Source organism: Eucyclogobius newberryi, unplaced genomic scaffold (assembly GCF_026437365.1).
Source record: "Eucyclogobius newberryi isolate DKJ021-1_F unplaced genomic scaffold, fEucNew1.0.hap1 SCAF_243, whole genome shotgun sequence".
In the NCBI taxonomy this organism is placed as follows: domain Eukaryota; kingdom Metazoa; phylum Chordata; class Actinopteri; order Gobiiformes; family Gobiidae; genus Eucyclogobius; species Eucyclogobius newberryi.
The window spans coordinates 47953-64534 of record NW_027315883.1 but is presented as its reverse complement, the minus strand read 5'-3'; the positions used below and the strand labels follow the sequence as shown (position 1 = coordinate 64534).

Here is a 16582-nt window from a genome sequence, read left to right as displayed (position 1 = left end):
CTGGTTTAGACCTGGTTTAGTTCTGGTTTGGACCTGGTTTAGTCCTGGTTTAGTCCTGGTTTAGTCCTGGTTTAGACCTGGTTTAGTTCTGGTTTGGACCTGGTTTAGTCCTGGTTTAGTCCTGGTTTAGTCAGATTAGGCCCGCGGGCCACCAGTTTGACACCTGACTGTAAACTAGACTTATGTGCTGTGACCAGCAGGGGGCGGTATTAAAGACAGAAACCCGCCGTGTGAGGCCTGCTGATGCTGCTGGTGTGAGACTGCGGCTCCTCCGCTCTGCAGGCTCATACCTCCCTCCTCCTCCTCCTCCTCCTCCTCCTCCTCCTCCTCTTCCTCTGCACACTCTCCTCTCCACAGCCGCCTCTCGCTTCACCTCCTCCGGCATCATGACCAACGAGTCCCCGGATGAGGACCGAGGCTTCCCGCGGAGGCACCGGACGGCGGCGGAGGACAACGTGACCATCCTGACCTCGTCCGCGGACTTCTCCCGGCGGCGCAGCAGCGGCGGCGGCGGCGGCGGCGGCGGGCGGAGCCGGGCCGGCACGGCACAGCACGACACGGCCTCGTCCATCCTCGGCTCCTCCCTGGAGCTCAGCATCCAAACCCGCATCTTCAAAATCATCGTCATCGGAGATTCTAACGTGGGAAAGACGTGTCTGACCTTCCGCTTCACCGGAGGAAACTTCCCCGACAAAACCGAGGCGACGATCGGCGTGGATTTCAGAGAGAAGGCGGTGGAGATCCAGGGAGAGACCATCAAGGTGACAAAGACTCTAACAGAGCTCTAATATCAGAGCTCTAAGATGACTGCAGTTAGAGTTAAGACTCTAACAGAGCTCTAAGATAACTGTAGTTAGAGTTAAGACTCTAACAGAGCTCTCATATCAGAGCTCTAAGATAACTACAGTTAGAGTTAAGACTCTAACAGAGCTCTAAGATAACTGTAGTTAGAGTTAAGACTCTAACAGAGCTCTAAGATAACTGTAGTTAGAGTTAAGACTCTAACAGAGCTCTAAGATAACTGTAGTTAGAGTTAAGACTCTAACAGAGCTCTCATAGCAGAGCTCTAAGATAACTGTAGTTAGAGTTAAGACTCTAACAGAGCTCTAAGATAACTGCAGCTAGAGTTAAGACTCTAACAGAGCTCTCATATCAGAGCTCTAAGATAACTGCAGTTAGAGTTAAGACTATCAGAGCTCTAAGATAACTACAGCTAGAGTTAAGACTCTAACAGAGCTCTAAGATAACTGTAGTTAGAGTTAAGACTCTAACAGAGCTCTAAGATAACTACAGCTAGAGTTAAGACTCTAACAGAGCTCTAAGATAACTGTAGTTAGAGTTAAGACTCTAACAGAGCTCTAAGATAACTGTAGTTAGAGTTAAGACTCTAACAGAGCTCTAAGATAACTGTAGTTAGAGTTAAGACTCTAACAGAGATCTTATATCAGAGCTCTAAGATAACTGTAGTTAGAGTTAAGACTAACAGAGCTCTAAGATAACTACAGCTAGAGTTAAGACTCTAACAGAGCTCTAAGATAACTGTAGTTAGAGTTAAGACTCTAACAGAGCTCTAAGATGATTACAGTTAGAGTTAAGACTCTAACAGAGCTCTAAGATGACTACAGTTAGAGTTAAGACTCTAACAGAGCTCTAAGATAACTGCAGTTAGAGTTAAGACTCTAACAGAGCTCTAAGATAACTGTAGTTAGAGTTAAGACTAACAGAGCTCTAAGATAACTGCAGTTAGAGTTAAGACTCTATCAGAGCTCTAAGATAACTGTAGTTAGAGTTAAGACTAACAGAGCTCTAAGATAACTGCAGTTAGAGTTAAGACTCTAACAGAGCTCTAAGATAACTGCAGTTAGAGTTAAGACTCTATCAGAGCTCTAAGATAACTGTAGTTAGAGTTAAGACTAACAGAGCTCTAAGATAACTACAGCTAGAGTTAAGACTCTAACAGAGCTCTAAGATAACTGTAGTTAGAGTTAAGACTCTAACAGAGCTCTAAGATGATTACAGTTAGAGTTAAGACTCTAACAGAGCTCTAAGATGACTACAGTTAGAGTTAAGACTCTAACAGAGCTCTAAGATAACTGCAGTTAGAGTTAAGACTCTAACAGAGCTCTAAGATAACTGTAGTTAGAGTTAAGACTCTAACAGAGCTCTAAGATAACTGTAGTTAGAGTTAAGACTCTAACAGAGCTCTCATATCAGAGCTCTAAGATAACTACAGTTAGAGTTAAGACTCTAACAGAGCTCTAAGATAACTGTAGTTAGAGTTAAGACTCTAACAGAGCTCTAAGATAACTGTAGTTAGAGTTAAGACTCTAACAGAGCTCTAAGATAACTGTAGTTAGAGTTAAGACTCTAACAGAGCTCTCATAGCAGAGCTCTAAGATAACTGTAGTTAGAGTTAAGACTCTAACAGAGCTCTAAGATAACTGCAGCTAGAGTTAAGACTCTAACAGAGCTCTCATATCAGAGCTCTAAGATAACTGCAGTTAGAGTTAAGACTATCAGAGCTCTAAGATAACTACAGCTAGAGTTAAGACTCTAACAGAGCTCTAAGATAACTGTAGTTAGAGTTAAGACTCTAACAGAGCTCTAAGATAACTACAGCTAGAGTTAAGACTCTAACAGAGCTCTAAGATAACTGTAGTTAGAGTTAAGACTCTAACAGAGCTCTAAGATAACTGTAGTTAGAGTTAAGACTCTAACAGAGCTCTAAGATAACTGTAGTTAGAGTTAAGACTCTAACAGAGATCTTATATCAGAGCTCTAAGATAACTGTAGTTAGAGTTAAGACTCTATCAGAGCTCTAAGATAACTGTAGTTAGAGTTAAGACTAACAGAGCTCTAAGATAACTACAGCTAGAGTTAAGACTCTAACAGAGCTCTAAGATAACTGTAGTTAGAGTTAAGACTCTAACAGAGCTCTAAGATGATTACAGTTAGAGTTAAGACTCTAACAGAGCTCTAAGATGACTACAGTTAGAGTTAAGACTCTATCAGAGCTCTAAGATAACTGCAGCTAGAGTTAAGACTCTAACAGAGCTCTAAGATGACTACAGTTAGAGTTAAGACTCTAACAGAGCTCTAAGATGATTACAGTTAGAGTTAAGACTCTAACAGAGCTCTAAGATGACTACAGTTAGAGTTAAGACTCTAACAGAGCTCTAAGATGACTGCAGCTAGAGTTAAGACTCTAACAGAGCTCTAAGATGACTACAGTTAGAGTTAAGACTCTAACAGAGCTCTAAGATGATTACAGTTAGAGTTAAGACTCTAACAGAGCTCTAAGATAACTGTAGTTAGAGTTAAGACTCTAACAGAGCTCTAAGATGACTACAGTTAGAGTTAAGACTCTAACAGAGCTCTAAGATAAATGCAGTTAGAGTTAAGACTCTATCATTGCTCTAAGATAAATGCAGTTAGAGTTAAGACTCTAACAGAGCTCTAAGATGACTGCAGTTAGAGTTAAGACTCTATCAGAGCTCTAAGATAACTGCAGTTAGAGTTAAGACTCTAACAGAGCTCTAAGATAACTGCAGTTAGAGTTAAGACTCTAACAGAGCTCTAAGATGACTGCAGCTAGAGTTAAGACTCTAACAGAGCTCTAAGATGACTACAGTTAGAGTTAAGACTCTAACAGAGCTCTAAGATAACTGTAGTTAGAGTTAAGACTCTAACAGAGCTCTAAGATAACTGCAGCTAGAGTTAAGACTCTAACAGAGCTCTAAGATAACTGCAGTTAGAGTTAAGACTCTAACAGAGCTCTAAGATAACTGCAGTTAGAGTTAAAACTCTAACAGAGCTCTAAGATAACTGCAGCTAGAGTTAAGACTCTAACAGAGCTCTAAGATGACTACAGTTAGAGTTAAGACTCTAACAGAGCTCTAAGATGACTACAGTTAGAGTTAAGACTCTAACAGAGCTCTAAGATAACTGTAGTTAGAGTTAAGACTCTAACAGAGCTCTAAGATAACTGCAGCTAGAGTTAAGACTCTAACAGAGCTCTAAGATAACTGCAGTTAGAGTTAAGACTCTAACAGAGCTCTAAGATAACTGCAGTTAGAGTTAAAACTCTAACAGAGCTCTAAGATGACTACAGTTAGAGTTAAGACTCTAACAGAGCTCTAAGATGACTACAGTTAGAGTTAAGACTCTAACAGAGCTCTAAGATAACTGTAGTTAGAGTTAAGACTCTAACAGAGCTCTAAGATAACTGCAGCTAGAGTTAAGACTCTAACAGAGCTCTAAGATGACTGCAGCTAGAGTTAAGACTCTAACAGAGCTCTAAGATGTGAGCGGCCGCGGTGATTGAAGGTGTCAAATGTTAGAGCGGATTCAGAGTTTAGAGCTTCTCCTTTAGAGCTTTGGGCCACATTATTGTCACTTTAGAGCTTTTAAACATAAACAAACAAAAACAAAACAGTATAAAGTCTGTTTAATCCAGATAACGATTCACTATTATTGAAAAACAATTAAAGTTATTTATTTTATTTAACATTTGGTCTTATCCTGGATTTGATTATTGTATTATTATTAATAATAATAATAAATAATAATAATAATAGTAATAATTAATCATAATGAATACATAATAGTAATTCATAATACTACTACTGATGATAATAATAATAACAGTAATAATTAATCATAATAAATAATAATAATCAATACATAATGATAATTAATAATAATACTTAATAATACATAATAATAATAATAAATACATAATAATAAATACATACTAATAATATTAATAAATACATAATAACAATAATAATAATAATAATAATAATAATAATAATAATAATAATAATAATAATAATAGAAACCCACAGACTCAGAAGGTTCAGTTTTGTCTTGTTTATGTGATTTCACAAATGTCATGTTGACGTGACACGTTCACTGCTCTGACACGCTCGCCCTGAACGGCCCAGTCACTTCTGCGATTGTCCACGCCTTTGAGGTCGAGGCCGGAAGGTCGAGGCCGGAAGGTCGAGGACGTAAGGTCGCGGCGCCATTTTCACACACGGACACGTTGAAATAAGCATCGAGATATTCAACGCGCTCCGTTGTCGTCCTTTTGCTCTTGAACACGACTCGTTACAGCTTTTCCTCTCCAAAAAAAGGAGGTGAAATTGGAATTTTACGCCATTTTTCAGTCGGATCTGCAGTAGTTTCATCTCCACGTTTAAACCTGGATCGGTGCGTTTTTCCGATTCTTTTATTTTAACTCCTCAAGGAAAGTTTTATCTTTGACCCAAACTACTTTAGACGTTTGGATGTGAAGCTGCTACTTCGTCTCGCATGGACTCTTCCAACTTACAACGTGCGGATTTCCATGGATTTTGCACAATTGTCGGACGTTTAAACAGAAAACGACCGGCGAACCATGTATTCATCTGTAAAAGGTGGGATTAAACGCACAGTTGGCTGCACAAACTTCTTCTCTTCGCCGTGATCCGTGTAAATCTGTAAAATCCCGATAGCGTCTCGAGCGGAGACGCCATCGAGCGGAGGCGCCATCGACCGGAGACGCCATCGACCGGAGACGCCATCGAGCGGAGACGCCATCGAGCGGAGGCGCCATCGAGCGGAGACGCCATCGACCGGAGACGCCATCGAGCGGAGACGCCATCGAGCGGAGACGCCATCGAGCGGAGACGCCATCGAGCGGAGACGCCATACTGTAACGACACAAACCTAAACGATCTCGATCTGGACGTTCGGACGACGTTGTGGTCGTTCGATTAATCGGTTCCGCTGGTCGAGCGCTCGTTTTGTTGGGATCGTGCCATTGTAGCTTCAGAGACGACGGAGTGAGTTTTTGTTTATTCGTTTATGATAAAATGATAGAATTAACAAAAAAGTGGAGAAATCTCACATTTTTTGTCGCTACTTTCAAGACGACGTGTTGACTTTTTATTCTTGAACGGCCGATGTCGCTACGTTTTTAACGTCTCCACCTCGTTAGGGTTTTATCAAACATAAATATAAGTATATTAAACATAAATATAAGTATATTAAACATAAATACAAGTATATATAAGTATATTAAATATAAATATAAGTTTAATAAACACAAATATAAGTGTATTAAATATAAATATAAGTATATTAAACACAAATCTAAGTATATTAAATATAAATGCTGGAGCTGCCGTCTCAGCATCTGAAATGGAATCATAAAACCTCCTGAATATTTAATGTGGAGAAGAGTGATTCTGAGCTCAAATCAGTTGAGACCAACAGAGAGAGAACATGCAACAAGCACGAGAGAAAACAGAGCTGAACACAAGGTGCTAGTTTAGACCTGTTTTAGTCCTGGTTTAGTCCTGGTTTAGTCCTGTTTTATTCCTGTTTTAGTCCTGGTTTAGTCCTGTTTTAGTCCTGGTTTAGTCCTGTTTTAGTCCTGGTTTAGTCCTGGTTTAGTCTAGCAGATCTAACCCCCTGACCCTGACCCGGTTTGGTCTTGTTTTGGCTGTTCCTTTAAACGTCCCTCCCTCCCTCTGTCCCGCTCCGTCCATCTCTCGTCCTCTGACTCACGCTTTAGCTGCTGCGTTAGCGTCAGAATCATCAAGAACTGTTGACAGAATGAGTCATCGCCTTTGTTCACCTTCTCCTGAAACACTAAACCTGAAAAGACTTAAAGTGTCTCTGACGGGATCTTACCATGTTCTAATCCTGACTTCATTCTGTGTATTTGTACCTGTTGTACATATATATTATAGTTTTACACCGATCGAGCAGGACAGGAAGTGACATCACACCAGGGACACTCATACAGGAAGTGACATCACACCAGGGACAGTCATACAGGAAGTGACATCACACCAGGGACACTCATACAGGAAGTGACATCACACCAGGGACACTCATACAGGAAGTGACATCACACCAGAGACGCTCATACAGGAAGTGACATCACACCAGGGACAGTCATACAGGAAGTGACATCACACCAGGGACACTCATACAGGAAGTGACATCACACCAGGGACAGTCATACAGGAAGTGACATCACACCAGGGACACTCATACAGGAAGTGACATCACACCAGGGACACTCATACAGGAAGTGACATCACACCAGGGACAGTCATACAGGAAGTGACATCACACCAGGGACAGTCATACAGGAAGTGACATCACACCAGGGACACTCATACAGGAAGTGACATCACACCAGGGACACTCATACAGGAAGTGACATCACACCAGGGACGCTCATACAGGAAGTGACATCACACCAGGGACGCTCATACAGGAAGTGACATCACACCAGGGAGGCTCATACAGGAAGTGACATCACACCAGGGAGGCTCATACAGGAAGTGACATCACACCAGGGACGCTCATACAGGAAGTGACATCACACCAGGGACGCTCATACAGGAAGTGACATCACACCAGGGACGCTCATACAGGAAGTGACATCACACCAGGGACTCTCATACAGGAAGTGACATCACACCAGGGACTCTCATACAGGAAGTGACATCACACCAGGGACACTCATACAGGAAGTGACATCACACCAGGGACGCTCATACAGGAAGTGACATCACACCAGGGACACTCATACAGGAAGTGACATCACACCAGGGACGCTCATACAGGAAGTGACATCACACCAGGGACGCTCATACAGGAAGTGACATCACACCAGGGACGCTCATACAGGAAGTGACATCACACCAGGGACACTCATACAGGAAGTGACATCACACCAGGGACGCTCATACAGGAAGTGACATCACACCAGTGACGCTCATACAGGATGTGACATCACACCAGGGACTCTCATACAGGAAGTGACATCACACCAGGGACGCTCATACAGGAAGTGACATCACACTAGGGACGCTCATACAGGAAGTGACATCACACCAGGGACACTCATACAGGAAGTGACATCACACCAGGGACACTCATACAGGAAGTGACATCACACCAGGGACACTCATACAGGAAGTGATATCACACCAGGGACGCTGATACAGGAAGTGACATCACACCAGGGACGCTCATACAGGAAGTGACATCACACCAGTGACGCTCATACAGGAAGTGACATCACACCAGGGACGCTCATACAGGAAGTGACATCACACCAGGGACTCTCATACAGGAAGTGACATCACACCAGGGACTCTCATACAGGAAGTGACATCACACCAGGGAGGCTCATACAGGAAGTGACATCACACCAGGGACACTCATACAGGAAGTGACATCACACCAGGGACGCTCATACAGGAAGTGACATCACACCAGGGACGCTCATACAGGAAGTGACATCACACCAGGGACGCTCATACAGTCAAAGTTTATGCAGAATTTACACAAAAGAAACAACTTTTTTCACTTAAATTAATTAATTCAACAAAATAAAGTTGCTCTCATATATTTAATTTGTCGAATAAAAACTACTTTTAGTTGAGTTTTGGCCCAGTGTTTGCTGGGTAATTTCCTACTGTGATGTCCTCAATTACAAACAGGAAGTGAAATTATAAACCTAAAAAATGTGCTTTTCTGTGATAACATTCTTATATTTTTAGCTAAATTCAAAATATATTCATCTGCGTGTTAGTTCCGTGAGTGGTGCGACCTGTAGGGGGTGCTGGCGTGACGCTGCTGTTGTTGTTGTTGTGCCTGTGCAGGTGCAGGTGTGGGACACGGCAGGACAGGAGCGCTTCAGGAAGTCCATGGTGGAGCATTACTACAGGAACGTCCACGCCGTCGTCTTTGTCTACGACGTCACCAAGATGGCGTCTTTCCGCAACCTGCAGACCTGGATCGAGGTCAGCGGCGATATGTGAGCGTCCTCTAGGGGGCGTGTCCTCCGGGGGGCGTGTCCTCCGGGGGGCGTGTCCTCCAGGGGGGTGTCCTTCAGAGGGGCGTGTCCTCCATGGGGGCGTGTTCTCCAGGGGCGCTGTCATGTGAGAGTGTGTGTGTTTTCCTCAGTGGTGTGTGTGTTTTGTGTGTTTTCCTCAGGAGTGTGTGTGTTTTCCTCAGTGGTGTGTGTGTTTTGTGTGTTTTCCTCAGGAGTGTGTGTGTTTTCCTCAGTGGTGTGTGTGTTTTGTGTGTTTTCCTCAGGAATGTGTGTGTTTTCCTCAGTGGTGTGTGTGTTTTGTGTGTTTTCCTCAGGAGTGTGTGTGTTTTCCTCAGTGGTGTGTGTGTTTTGTGTGTTTTCCTCAGTGGTCTGTGTGTTTTGTGTGTTTTCCTCAGGAGTGTAATGGACACAGAGTCTCGGCGTCGGTGCCTCGTGTTCTGGTGGGAAACAAGTGTGACCTCATCGACCAAATCCAGGTACAGGCTTCAGTCGCAGGAGTGCCACAGGGACATGTCTTTGGGCCATGGAATAAAGAGAGGTCCTGTGTTATTATTATTGGGGCTGCACAGTTTTGCAATTACGATTCAATTTAGGACTTATTTTGTGACGTTGTGTAGGATTCTGTTCCAGGTTCACATTATAAACACGTCCAACAATGTCTTTATATCAGTGTATTATTATTATTATTATTATTATTATTATTATTAGGCCCGAGTGCCACAAGCTGGCGAGAGGCCTATTAGTTCCGTAAGGCCGTGCGAAGCACGAAATCGCCCACTTCCAAACACACACACACTCCTCACTCATGCCGTGCAGACTAATTAGTAGTAGGAAAATGGAACATTACCGTTGTAAACGGACGATGGGGGTCATGGGGTCAAAGCACTCGTTTACTCTTAAGTAGCTCACAAATACGTTCCATCTCTTGCATGTTCCGTTCATATAAACATGTGATGCAAAAATGTAACATTATTACTGTATAGAGGGCCAAAAACACAAAGTGGGCGGAGCTCACTCAAAAACACGAAAGTATCCGTCAGTGACCAGGGACCCACACCATGAGGTAAAATGTATAGTTTATGATATTTGAAAAATGGGAAACATTGTTTTCGCATCAGAATATTATTCTTTCTTCTTTTTCTTCTTCTTCTCGGGACCAACCCCCCTATTTTTCACCCAGTGAACATTGACGAAAAGTCACAAAAATGTTCACACCTCTAAAAATCGTGCCTCTCTACATTCTGGCTATTTCCCTTTTCTAAAATAAAAAAATTGGCGCGTCAGCGCCCCCAAATGTACCAAAAATGCATTGAGAGATTCCTATCTCCATCCATCCATCCATCTTCTGCCGCTTTATCCGGGGCCGGGTCGCGGGGGCAGCAGTCTGAGCAGGGACTCCCAGACTTCCTTCTCCCCAGACACTTCCTCTAACTCCTCCGGGGGGATCCCGAGGCGTTCCCAGGCCAGCCGAGAGACATAGTCTCTCCAGCTTGTCCTGGGTCTTCCCCGGGGCCTCTTCCCGGTGGGACATGCCTGAAACACCTCCCGAGGGAGGCGCCCAGGAGGCATCCGGAACAGATGCCCGAGCCACCTCAGCTGGCTCCTCTCGACGTGGAGGAGCAGCGGCTCTACTCCGAGCTCCCCCCGTGTGGCCGAGCTCCTCACCTTATCTCTAAGGGAGCGCCCAGCCACACGGCGGAGGAAACTCATTTCGACCGCTTGTATCCGCGATCTTGTTCTTTCGGTCACTACCCAAAGCTCATGACCATAGGTGAGGTCAGAACGTAGACCGACCGGTAAATAGAGAGCTTTGCCTTTCGGCTCAGCTCCCTCTTCACCACAACGGTCCGATGCAGCGACTGCATCACTGCAGCCGCTGCACCGATCCAACTGTCGATCTCACGCTCCATCCTTCCCTCACTCGTGAACAAGACCCCGAGATACTTGAAACTCCTCCACTTGGGGCAAGGACACCCCACCCACCTGGAGAGGGCAAGCCACCTTTTTCCGGTCGAGAACCATGGCCTCGGATTTGGAGGTGCTGATTCTCATCCCAGCCGCTTCACACTCGGCTGCAAACCGTCCCAGTGCATGTTGCAGGTCCGGGTTTGATGGAGCCATCAGGACAACATCATCTGCAAACAGCAGAGATGAGATCCTGTGGTCCCCAAACCGGACACCCTCCGACCCCTGACTGCGCCTAGAAATTCTGTCCATAAAAATTATGAACAGAACCGGTGACAAAGGGCAGCCCTGGCGGAGTCCAACATGCACTGGGAACAGGTCTGACTTACTGCCGGCAATGCGAACACAGCTCCTGCTCCGGTCATACAGGGACCGGACAGCCCTGAGCAAAGGGCCCCGGACCCCGTACTCCCGGAGCACCCCCCAAAGGACACCCCGAGTGACACGGTCGAAAGCCTTCTCCAGATCCACAATGCACATGTGGACTGGTTGGGCAAACTCCCATGAGCCCTCGAGCACCCGATGGAGGGTATAGAGCTGGTCCAGTGTTCCACGACCGGGACGAAAACCACTCTGCTCCTCCTGAATCCGAGGTTCGACTATCGGTCGGATTCTCCTCTCCAGTACCTTGGAATAGACCTTACCCGGGAGGCTGAGGAGTGTGATCCCTCTGTAGTTGGAACACACCCTCCGGTCCCCCTTCTTGAACAGAGGGACCACCACCCCGGTCTGCCAGTCCAGAGGCACGGTCCCCGAACGCCACGCGATGTTGCAGAGACGTGTCAACCAAGACAGTCCTACAACATCCAGATACTTTAGGTACTCAGGGCGGATCTCATCCACCCCCGGAGCCCTGCCACCGAGGAGTTTGCGAACAACCTCAGTGACTTCAGCTTGGGTGATGGATGAGCCAGCCTCCGAGTCCCCGGTCTCTACTTCCTCTTCGGAAGACGTGACTGAGAGATTAAGGAGATCCTCAAAGTATTCCTTCCACCGTCCGACGACATCCCCAGTTGAGGTCAGCAGGCCTCCACCCGCACCGTAAACGGTGTTGGTGAGACACTGCTTCCCCCTCCTGAGGCGCCGGACGGTTTGCCAGAATTTCTTTGGTGCCGACCGATAGTCCTCCTCCATGGCCTCCCCGAACTCCTCCCAGGCCCGGGTTTTTGCCTCTGCGACAGCACGAGCCGCGGCTCGCTTGGCCTGCCGATACCCGTCGATGACCTCCGGAGACCTACAAGCCAGAGTGGCCTGATAGGCCTCCTTCTTCAGTCTGACGGCATCCCTTACTTCCGGTGTCCACCACCGGGTTCGGGGTTTGCCGCCACGACAGGCACCGGAGACCTTGCGACCACAACTCAGAGCAGCCGCATCAACAATGGAGGCGGAGAACATGGTCCACTCGGACTCAATGTCCCCAGCCTCCCCCGGGACATGGGAGAAGCTCTCCCGGAGGTGCGAGTTGAATACCCTACTGACAGAGGGCTCCACTAGACGTTCCCAACAGACCCTCACAATGCGCTTGGGTCTGCCAAGTCTGTCCGGCTTCCTCCTCCGCCAGCGGATCCAACTCACCACCAGGTGGTGATCGGTTGACAACTCTGCCCCTCTCTTCACCCGAGTGTCCAAGACACGCGGCCGGAGGTCTGATGACACGACAACAAAGTCGATCATTGACCTCCGGCCTAGGGTGTCCTGGTGCCATGTGCACTGATGGACACCCTTGTGCTTGAACATGGTGTTCGTTATGGACAATCCGTGGCTAGCACAGAAGTCCAATAACTGAACACCGCTCGGGTTCAGATCGGGGAAGCCGTTCTTCCCGATCACCCCTCTCCAGGTGTCACTGTCATTGCCCACGTGGGCGTTGAAGTCCCCCAGTAGAACAACGGAGTCCCCAGTCGGTGCACTGTCCAGTACCCCTCCCAAGGACTCCAAGAAGGCTGGGTACTCTGCTGTTCGACCCGTAGGCCGCCACAACAGTGAGAGACCTGTCCCCCACCTGAAGGCGGAGGGACGCGACCCTCTCGTTCACCGGGGTAAACTCCAACACGTGGCGGCTGAGCTGAGGGGCTATCAGCAAGCCCACACCAGCCCGCCGCCTCTCCCCGCGGGCAACACCAGAGAAGTGGAGCGTCCAGCCCCTCTCGAGGAGATGGGTTCCAGAGCCCAAACTGTGCGTGGAGGTGAGGCCGACTATATCTAGTCGGTATCGCTCAACCTCCCGCACAAGCTCAGGCTCTTTCCCCCCCAGCGAGGTGACATTCCATGTCCCCAGAGTTAGTCTCTGTGTCTGGAGATCTGGTCGCCGAGGCCCCTGCCGTCGACTGCCGCCCAGATCTCTCTGCACCGGCCCCTTATGGATCCTCCTGCGGGTGGAGGGCCCACGGGAGGGCGGCCCCACGTCGCTCTTTCGGGCTGTGCCCGGCCGGGCCCCGTGGGGTAAGACCCGGCCACCAGGCGCTCGCCATGGAGCACCCATCCCAGGCCTGGCTCCAGGATGGGGCCCCGGTGACGCCGATCCGGGCGACGTAAACGGCCTTGTTCGTGTCGTCGTCATAAGAGGCTTCTGAACCGATCTTTGTCTGACCCGTCACCTAGGACCTGTTTGCCTTGGGAGACCCTACCAGGGGCATGAAGCCCCCGACAACATAGCTCCCGGGATCATTCGGGCACTCAAACCCCTCCACCACGTTAAGGTGTCGGTTCAAGGACAATGGGCATCTCTCAATCTCTCAATCTCTCAATGGGCAAAAAAAATCGGATCGTAGAATCATGAAATTTGGCGCAGAGGTAGATGGTGATAAGAGAAGTAAAAAATATTTTGAATGCAACGCCGTCCACCCAACCAAATGTCGGCCATATTGGATCAAAATTTGCTAAGCATGACTAGGGAGTTTTTCCAAACGTCGTACTTTTACGAATTCCTCCTAGGACTTTGGCCTGAAAAAGCTGAAATTTGGTGAAAATTGTGTTGAGGAGTGGGACATCAAAAGTTATCCAAATTACTTTGATACCTGTCACGGTCTCTGTGCGGCGAAGCTGCAAACTGTAGCTAGAAATTTACCATTTTTTTCATTTGCTGCCGTTTGCGCAGATAAAGTTCCGAATTGCGTCAAATTTAAGTCAGTTGTTAAAACCTTTGCCCAAAACCTACTTGAAGTGAAGTAAATTATTTTTGCGCCCTAGTGCCCCCTATAGAGTGAAATAAAAATTTACATGGAGGGTAAATTATTTACTTTTTTAAATTTTACAAAATTTGGCACAAAATTCAATTTTGGCATCCCGATCAAAAAAGTTAATGAGACCCATGTCATATTTGTTACGGCGTTAGTGCCCCAATTTTGAAACATGTCAAGGTCTGCCAACAAACAAACAAACAAACAGACAAACAAACGCAGGTAAGATGGAGGGAATAAAAGTATCTAGAGTTTTAAAACTTGCTCCCTCTTGCTCCCTCTTGCTCCCTCTTGCTCCGTCTTGCTCCGTCTTGCTCCCTCTTGCTCCGTCTTGCTCCGTCTTGCTCCCTCTTGCTCCCTCTTCCTCCCTCTTCCTCCTTCTTCCTCCTTCTTGCTCCCTCTTGCTCCGTCTTGCTCCGTCTTGCTCCCTCTTGCTCCCTCTTCCTCCTTCTTCCTCCTTCTTGCTCCCTCTTGCTCCCTCTTGCTCCTTCTTCCTCCTTCTTGCTCCCTCTTGCTCCCTCTTGCTCCCTCTTGCTCCTTCTTGCTCCCTCTTGCTCCCTCTTCCTCCTTCTTCCTCCTTCTTGCTCCCTCTTGCTCATTCTTGCTCCCTCTTGCTCCTTCTTGCTCCCTCTTGCTCCTTCTTCCTCCTTCTTCCTCCTTCTTGCTCCCTCTTGCTCCCTCTTGCTCCCTCTTGCTCCCTCTTGCTCCCTCTTCCTCCTTCTTGCTCCCTCTTGCTCCCTCTCCCTCCCTCTTGCTGCCTCTTGCTCCCTCTTGCTTCCTCATCCTCCTTCTTGCTCCCTCTTGCTCCCTCTCCCTCCCTCTTGCTGCCTCTTGCTCCCTCTTGCTTCCTCATCCTCCTTCTTGCTCCCTCTTGCTCCCTCTTCCTCCTTCTTCCTCCTTCTTGCTCCTTCTTGCTCCCTCTTGCTCCTTCTTCCTCCTTCTTGCTCCCTCTTGCTCCCTCTTGCTCCCTCTTGCTCCTTCTTGCTCCCTCTTGCTCCCTCTTCCTCCTTCTTCCTCCTTCTTGCTCCCTCTTGCTCATTCTTGCTCCCTCTTGCTCCTTCTTGCTCCCTCTTGCTCCTTCTTCCTCCTTCTTCCTCCTTCTTGCTCCCTCTTGCTCCCTCTTGCTCCCTCTTGCTCCCTCTTCCTCCTTCTTGCTCCCTCTTGCTCCCTCTCCCTCCCTCTTGCTGCCTCTTGCTCCCTCTTGCTTCCTCATCCTCCTTCTTGCTCCCTCTTGCTCCCTCTCCCTCCCTCTTGCTCCCTCTTGCTCCCTCTTGCTCCCTCTTGCTCCCTCTTGCTCCCTCTCCCTCCCTCTCCCTCCCTCTTGCTCCCTCTTCCTCCCTCTTACTCCCTCTTACTCCCTCTTGCTTCCTCATCCTCCTTCTTGCTCTCTCTTGCTCCTTCTCCCTCCCTCTCCCTCACTCTTGCTCCCTCTTGCTCCCTCTCCCTCCCTCTTACTCCCTCTTGCTCCCTCTTGCTTCCTCATCCTCCTTCTTGCTCCCTCTTGCTCCCTCTCCCTCCCTCTTGCTCCCTCTTCCTCCTTCTTCCTCCTTCTTGCTCCCTCTTGCTCCCTCTTGCTCCTTCTTGCTCCCTCTTGCTCCCTCTTCCTCCTTCTTCCTCCTTCTTGCTCCCTCTTGCTCCCTCTTGCTCCTTCTTGCTCCCTCTTGCTCCCTCTCCCTCCCTCTTGCTCCCTCTTGCTCCCTCTTCCTCCCTCAGGTCCCTTCGAACACGGCGCTGAAGTTCGCAGACTCACACAACATGCTCCTGTTCGAGACTTCGGCCAAAGACCCCAAAGAAAGTCAGAACGTGGACTCCATCTTCATGTCTTTGGCCTGTCGTCTGAAGACCCAGAAGCCCCTCCTGTACCGGGACGTGGAGCGAGAGGGAGGGCGCGTGGAGCTCTCCCAGCGGACTGAGGGCAAGAGCAACTGCCCTTGCTAGAGCCAAGATGGAGGATAACGCAGTGCTGCGTTCATGTGGTCCTCGGGAACTCAGGGAAACGTTTATCAGAGAAAGATCCGTTCCAGTTGAGAGAGGAACTTATGAACTCGGGTCAAAAGGCCGATTTCCGCGCTGGACATCACTGCAGTGTGGAAACGACAGACTGTACATAGAAGTGGACGTAGGGTCGACATATTCGACATATAGCGGATACTTTGGAGCAAGGGTGTTGCAGGTACTCCTGTTTGGAACGCCGTGGCTAACAGGCTAGTTACGTCCACTCACATACAGTGTACGATGGACACAGACAAAAAGGAAAAAAAAAACTCGACACGGTTGTAACGTTAGCTTGCAAGTAAAAATGCTAGGATGTTTTCCAAAACGAATAGCGCATAAGCATTTGAGAGCGCTAATCACAACTCATCTTACTGTTAAAGAGCGGGCATCATGGTCCAGACTTTCAGAGACAAAAGAACATGAATGCGGAAAGATAGATGGATATTTATTGTCACTGTACAAAAAACAGCAGCAGTATCTAAACCTGATAAAACACGTGCAAAAGTCGTATCCTCAGCTTTTTGTCCCAGAAACCCGAGCGCCCGAGGACCACACACGCGCTCGGGACTATGACAGGCGAATACCTCGAGGTCTGAGC

General features: G+C 47.6%; 1 protein-coding gene across 1 annotated transcript; it reads left to right on the top strand.

Moving 5' to 3' along the window:
* The first annotated feature begins 312 nt into the window (after nucleotides 1-312).
* rab33a (RAB33A, member RAS oncogene family) lies at nucleotides 313-15936 on the top strand. The gene is made up of 4 exons (XM_072459664.1): nucleotides 313-761; nucleotides 8673-8813; nucleotides 9241-9321; nucleotides 15703-15936. The coding sequence occupies exons 1-4, from the start codon at nucleotides 387-389 to the stop codon at nucleotides 15925-15927; spliced, it is 822 nt and encodes a 273-aa protein (XP_072315765.1). The 5' UTR covers nucleotides 313-386; the 3' UTR covers nucleotides 15928-15936.
* Nucleotides 15937-16582: the final 646 nt, after the last annotated feature.

Excerpts from the sequence above, each read along its gene's own strand:
- rab33a (XM_072459664.1), top strand. The coding sequence starts at position 387 with ATGACCAACGAGTCCCCGGATGAGGACCGAGGCTTCCCGCGGAGGCAC. Across the intron at positions 762-8,672 it reads TCCAGGGAGAGACCATCAAG|GTGCAGGTGTGGGACACGGC; the intron begins GTGACAAAGACT and ends GTGCCTGTGCAG. Across the intron at positions 9,322-15,702 it reads ACCTCATCGACCAAATCCAG|GTCCCTTCGAACACGGCGCT; the intron begins GTACAGGCTTCA and ends TTCCTCCCTCAG.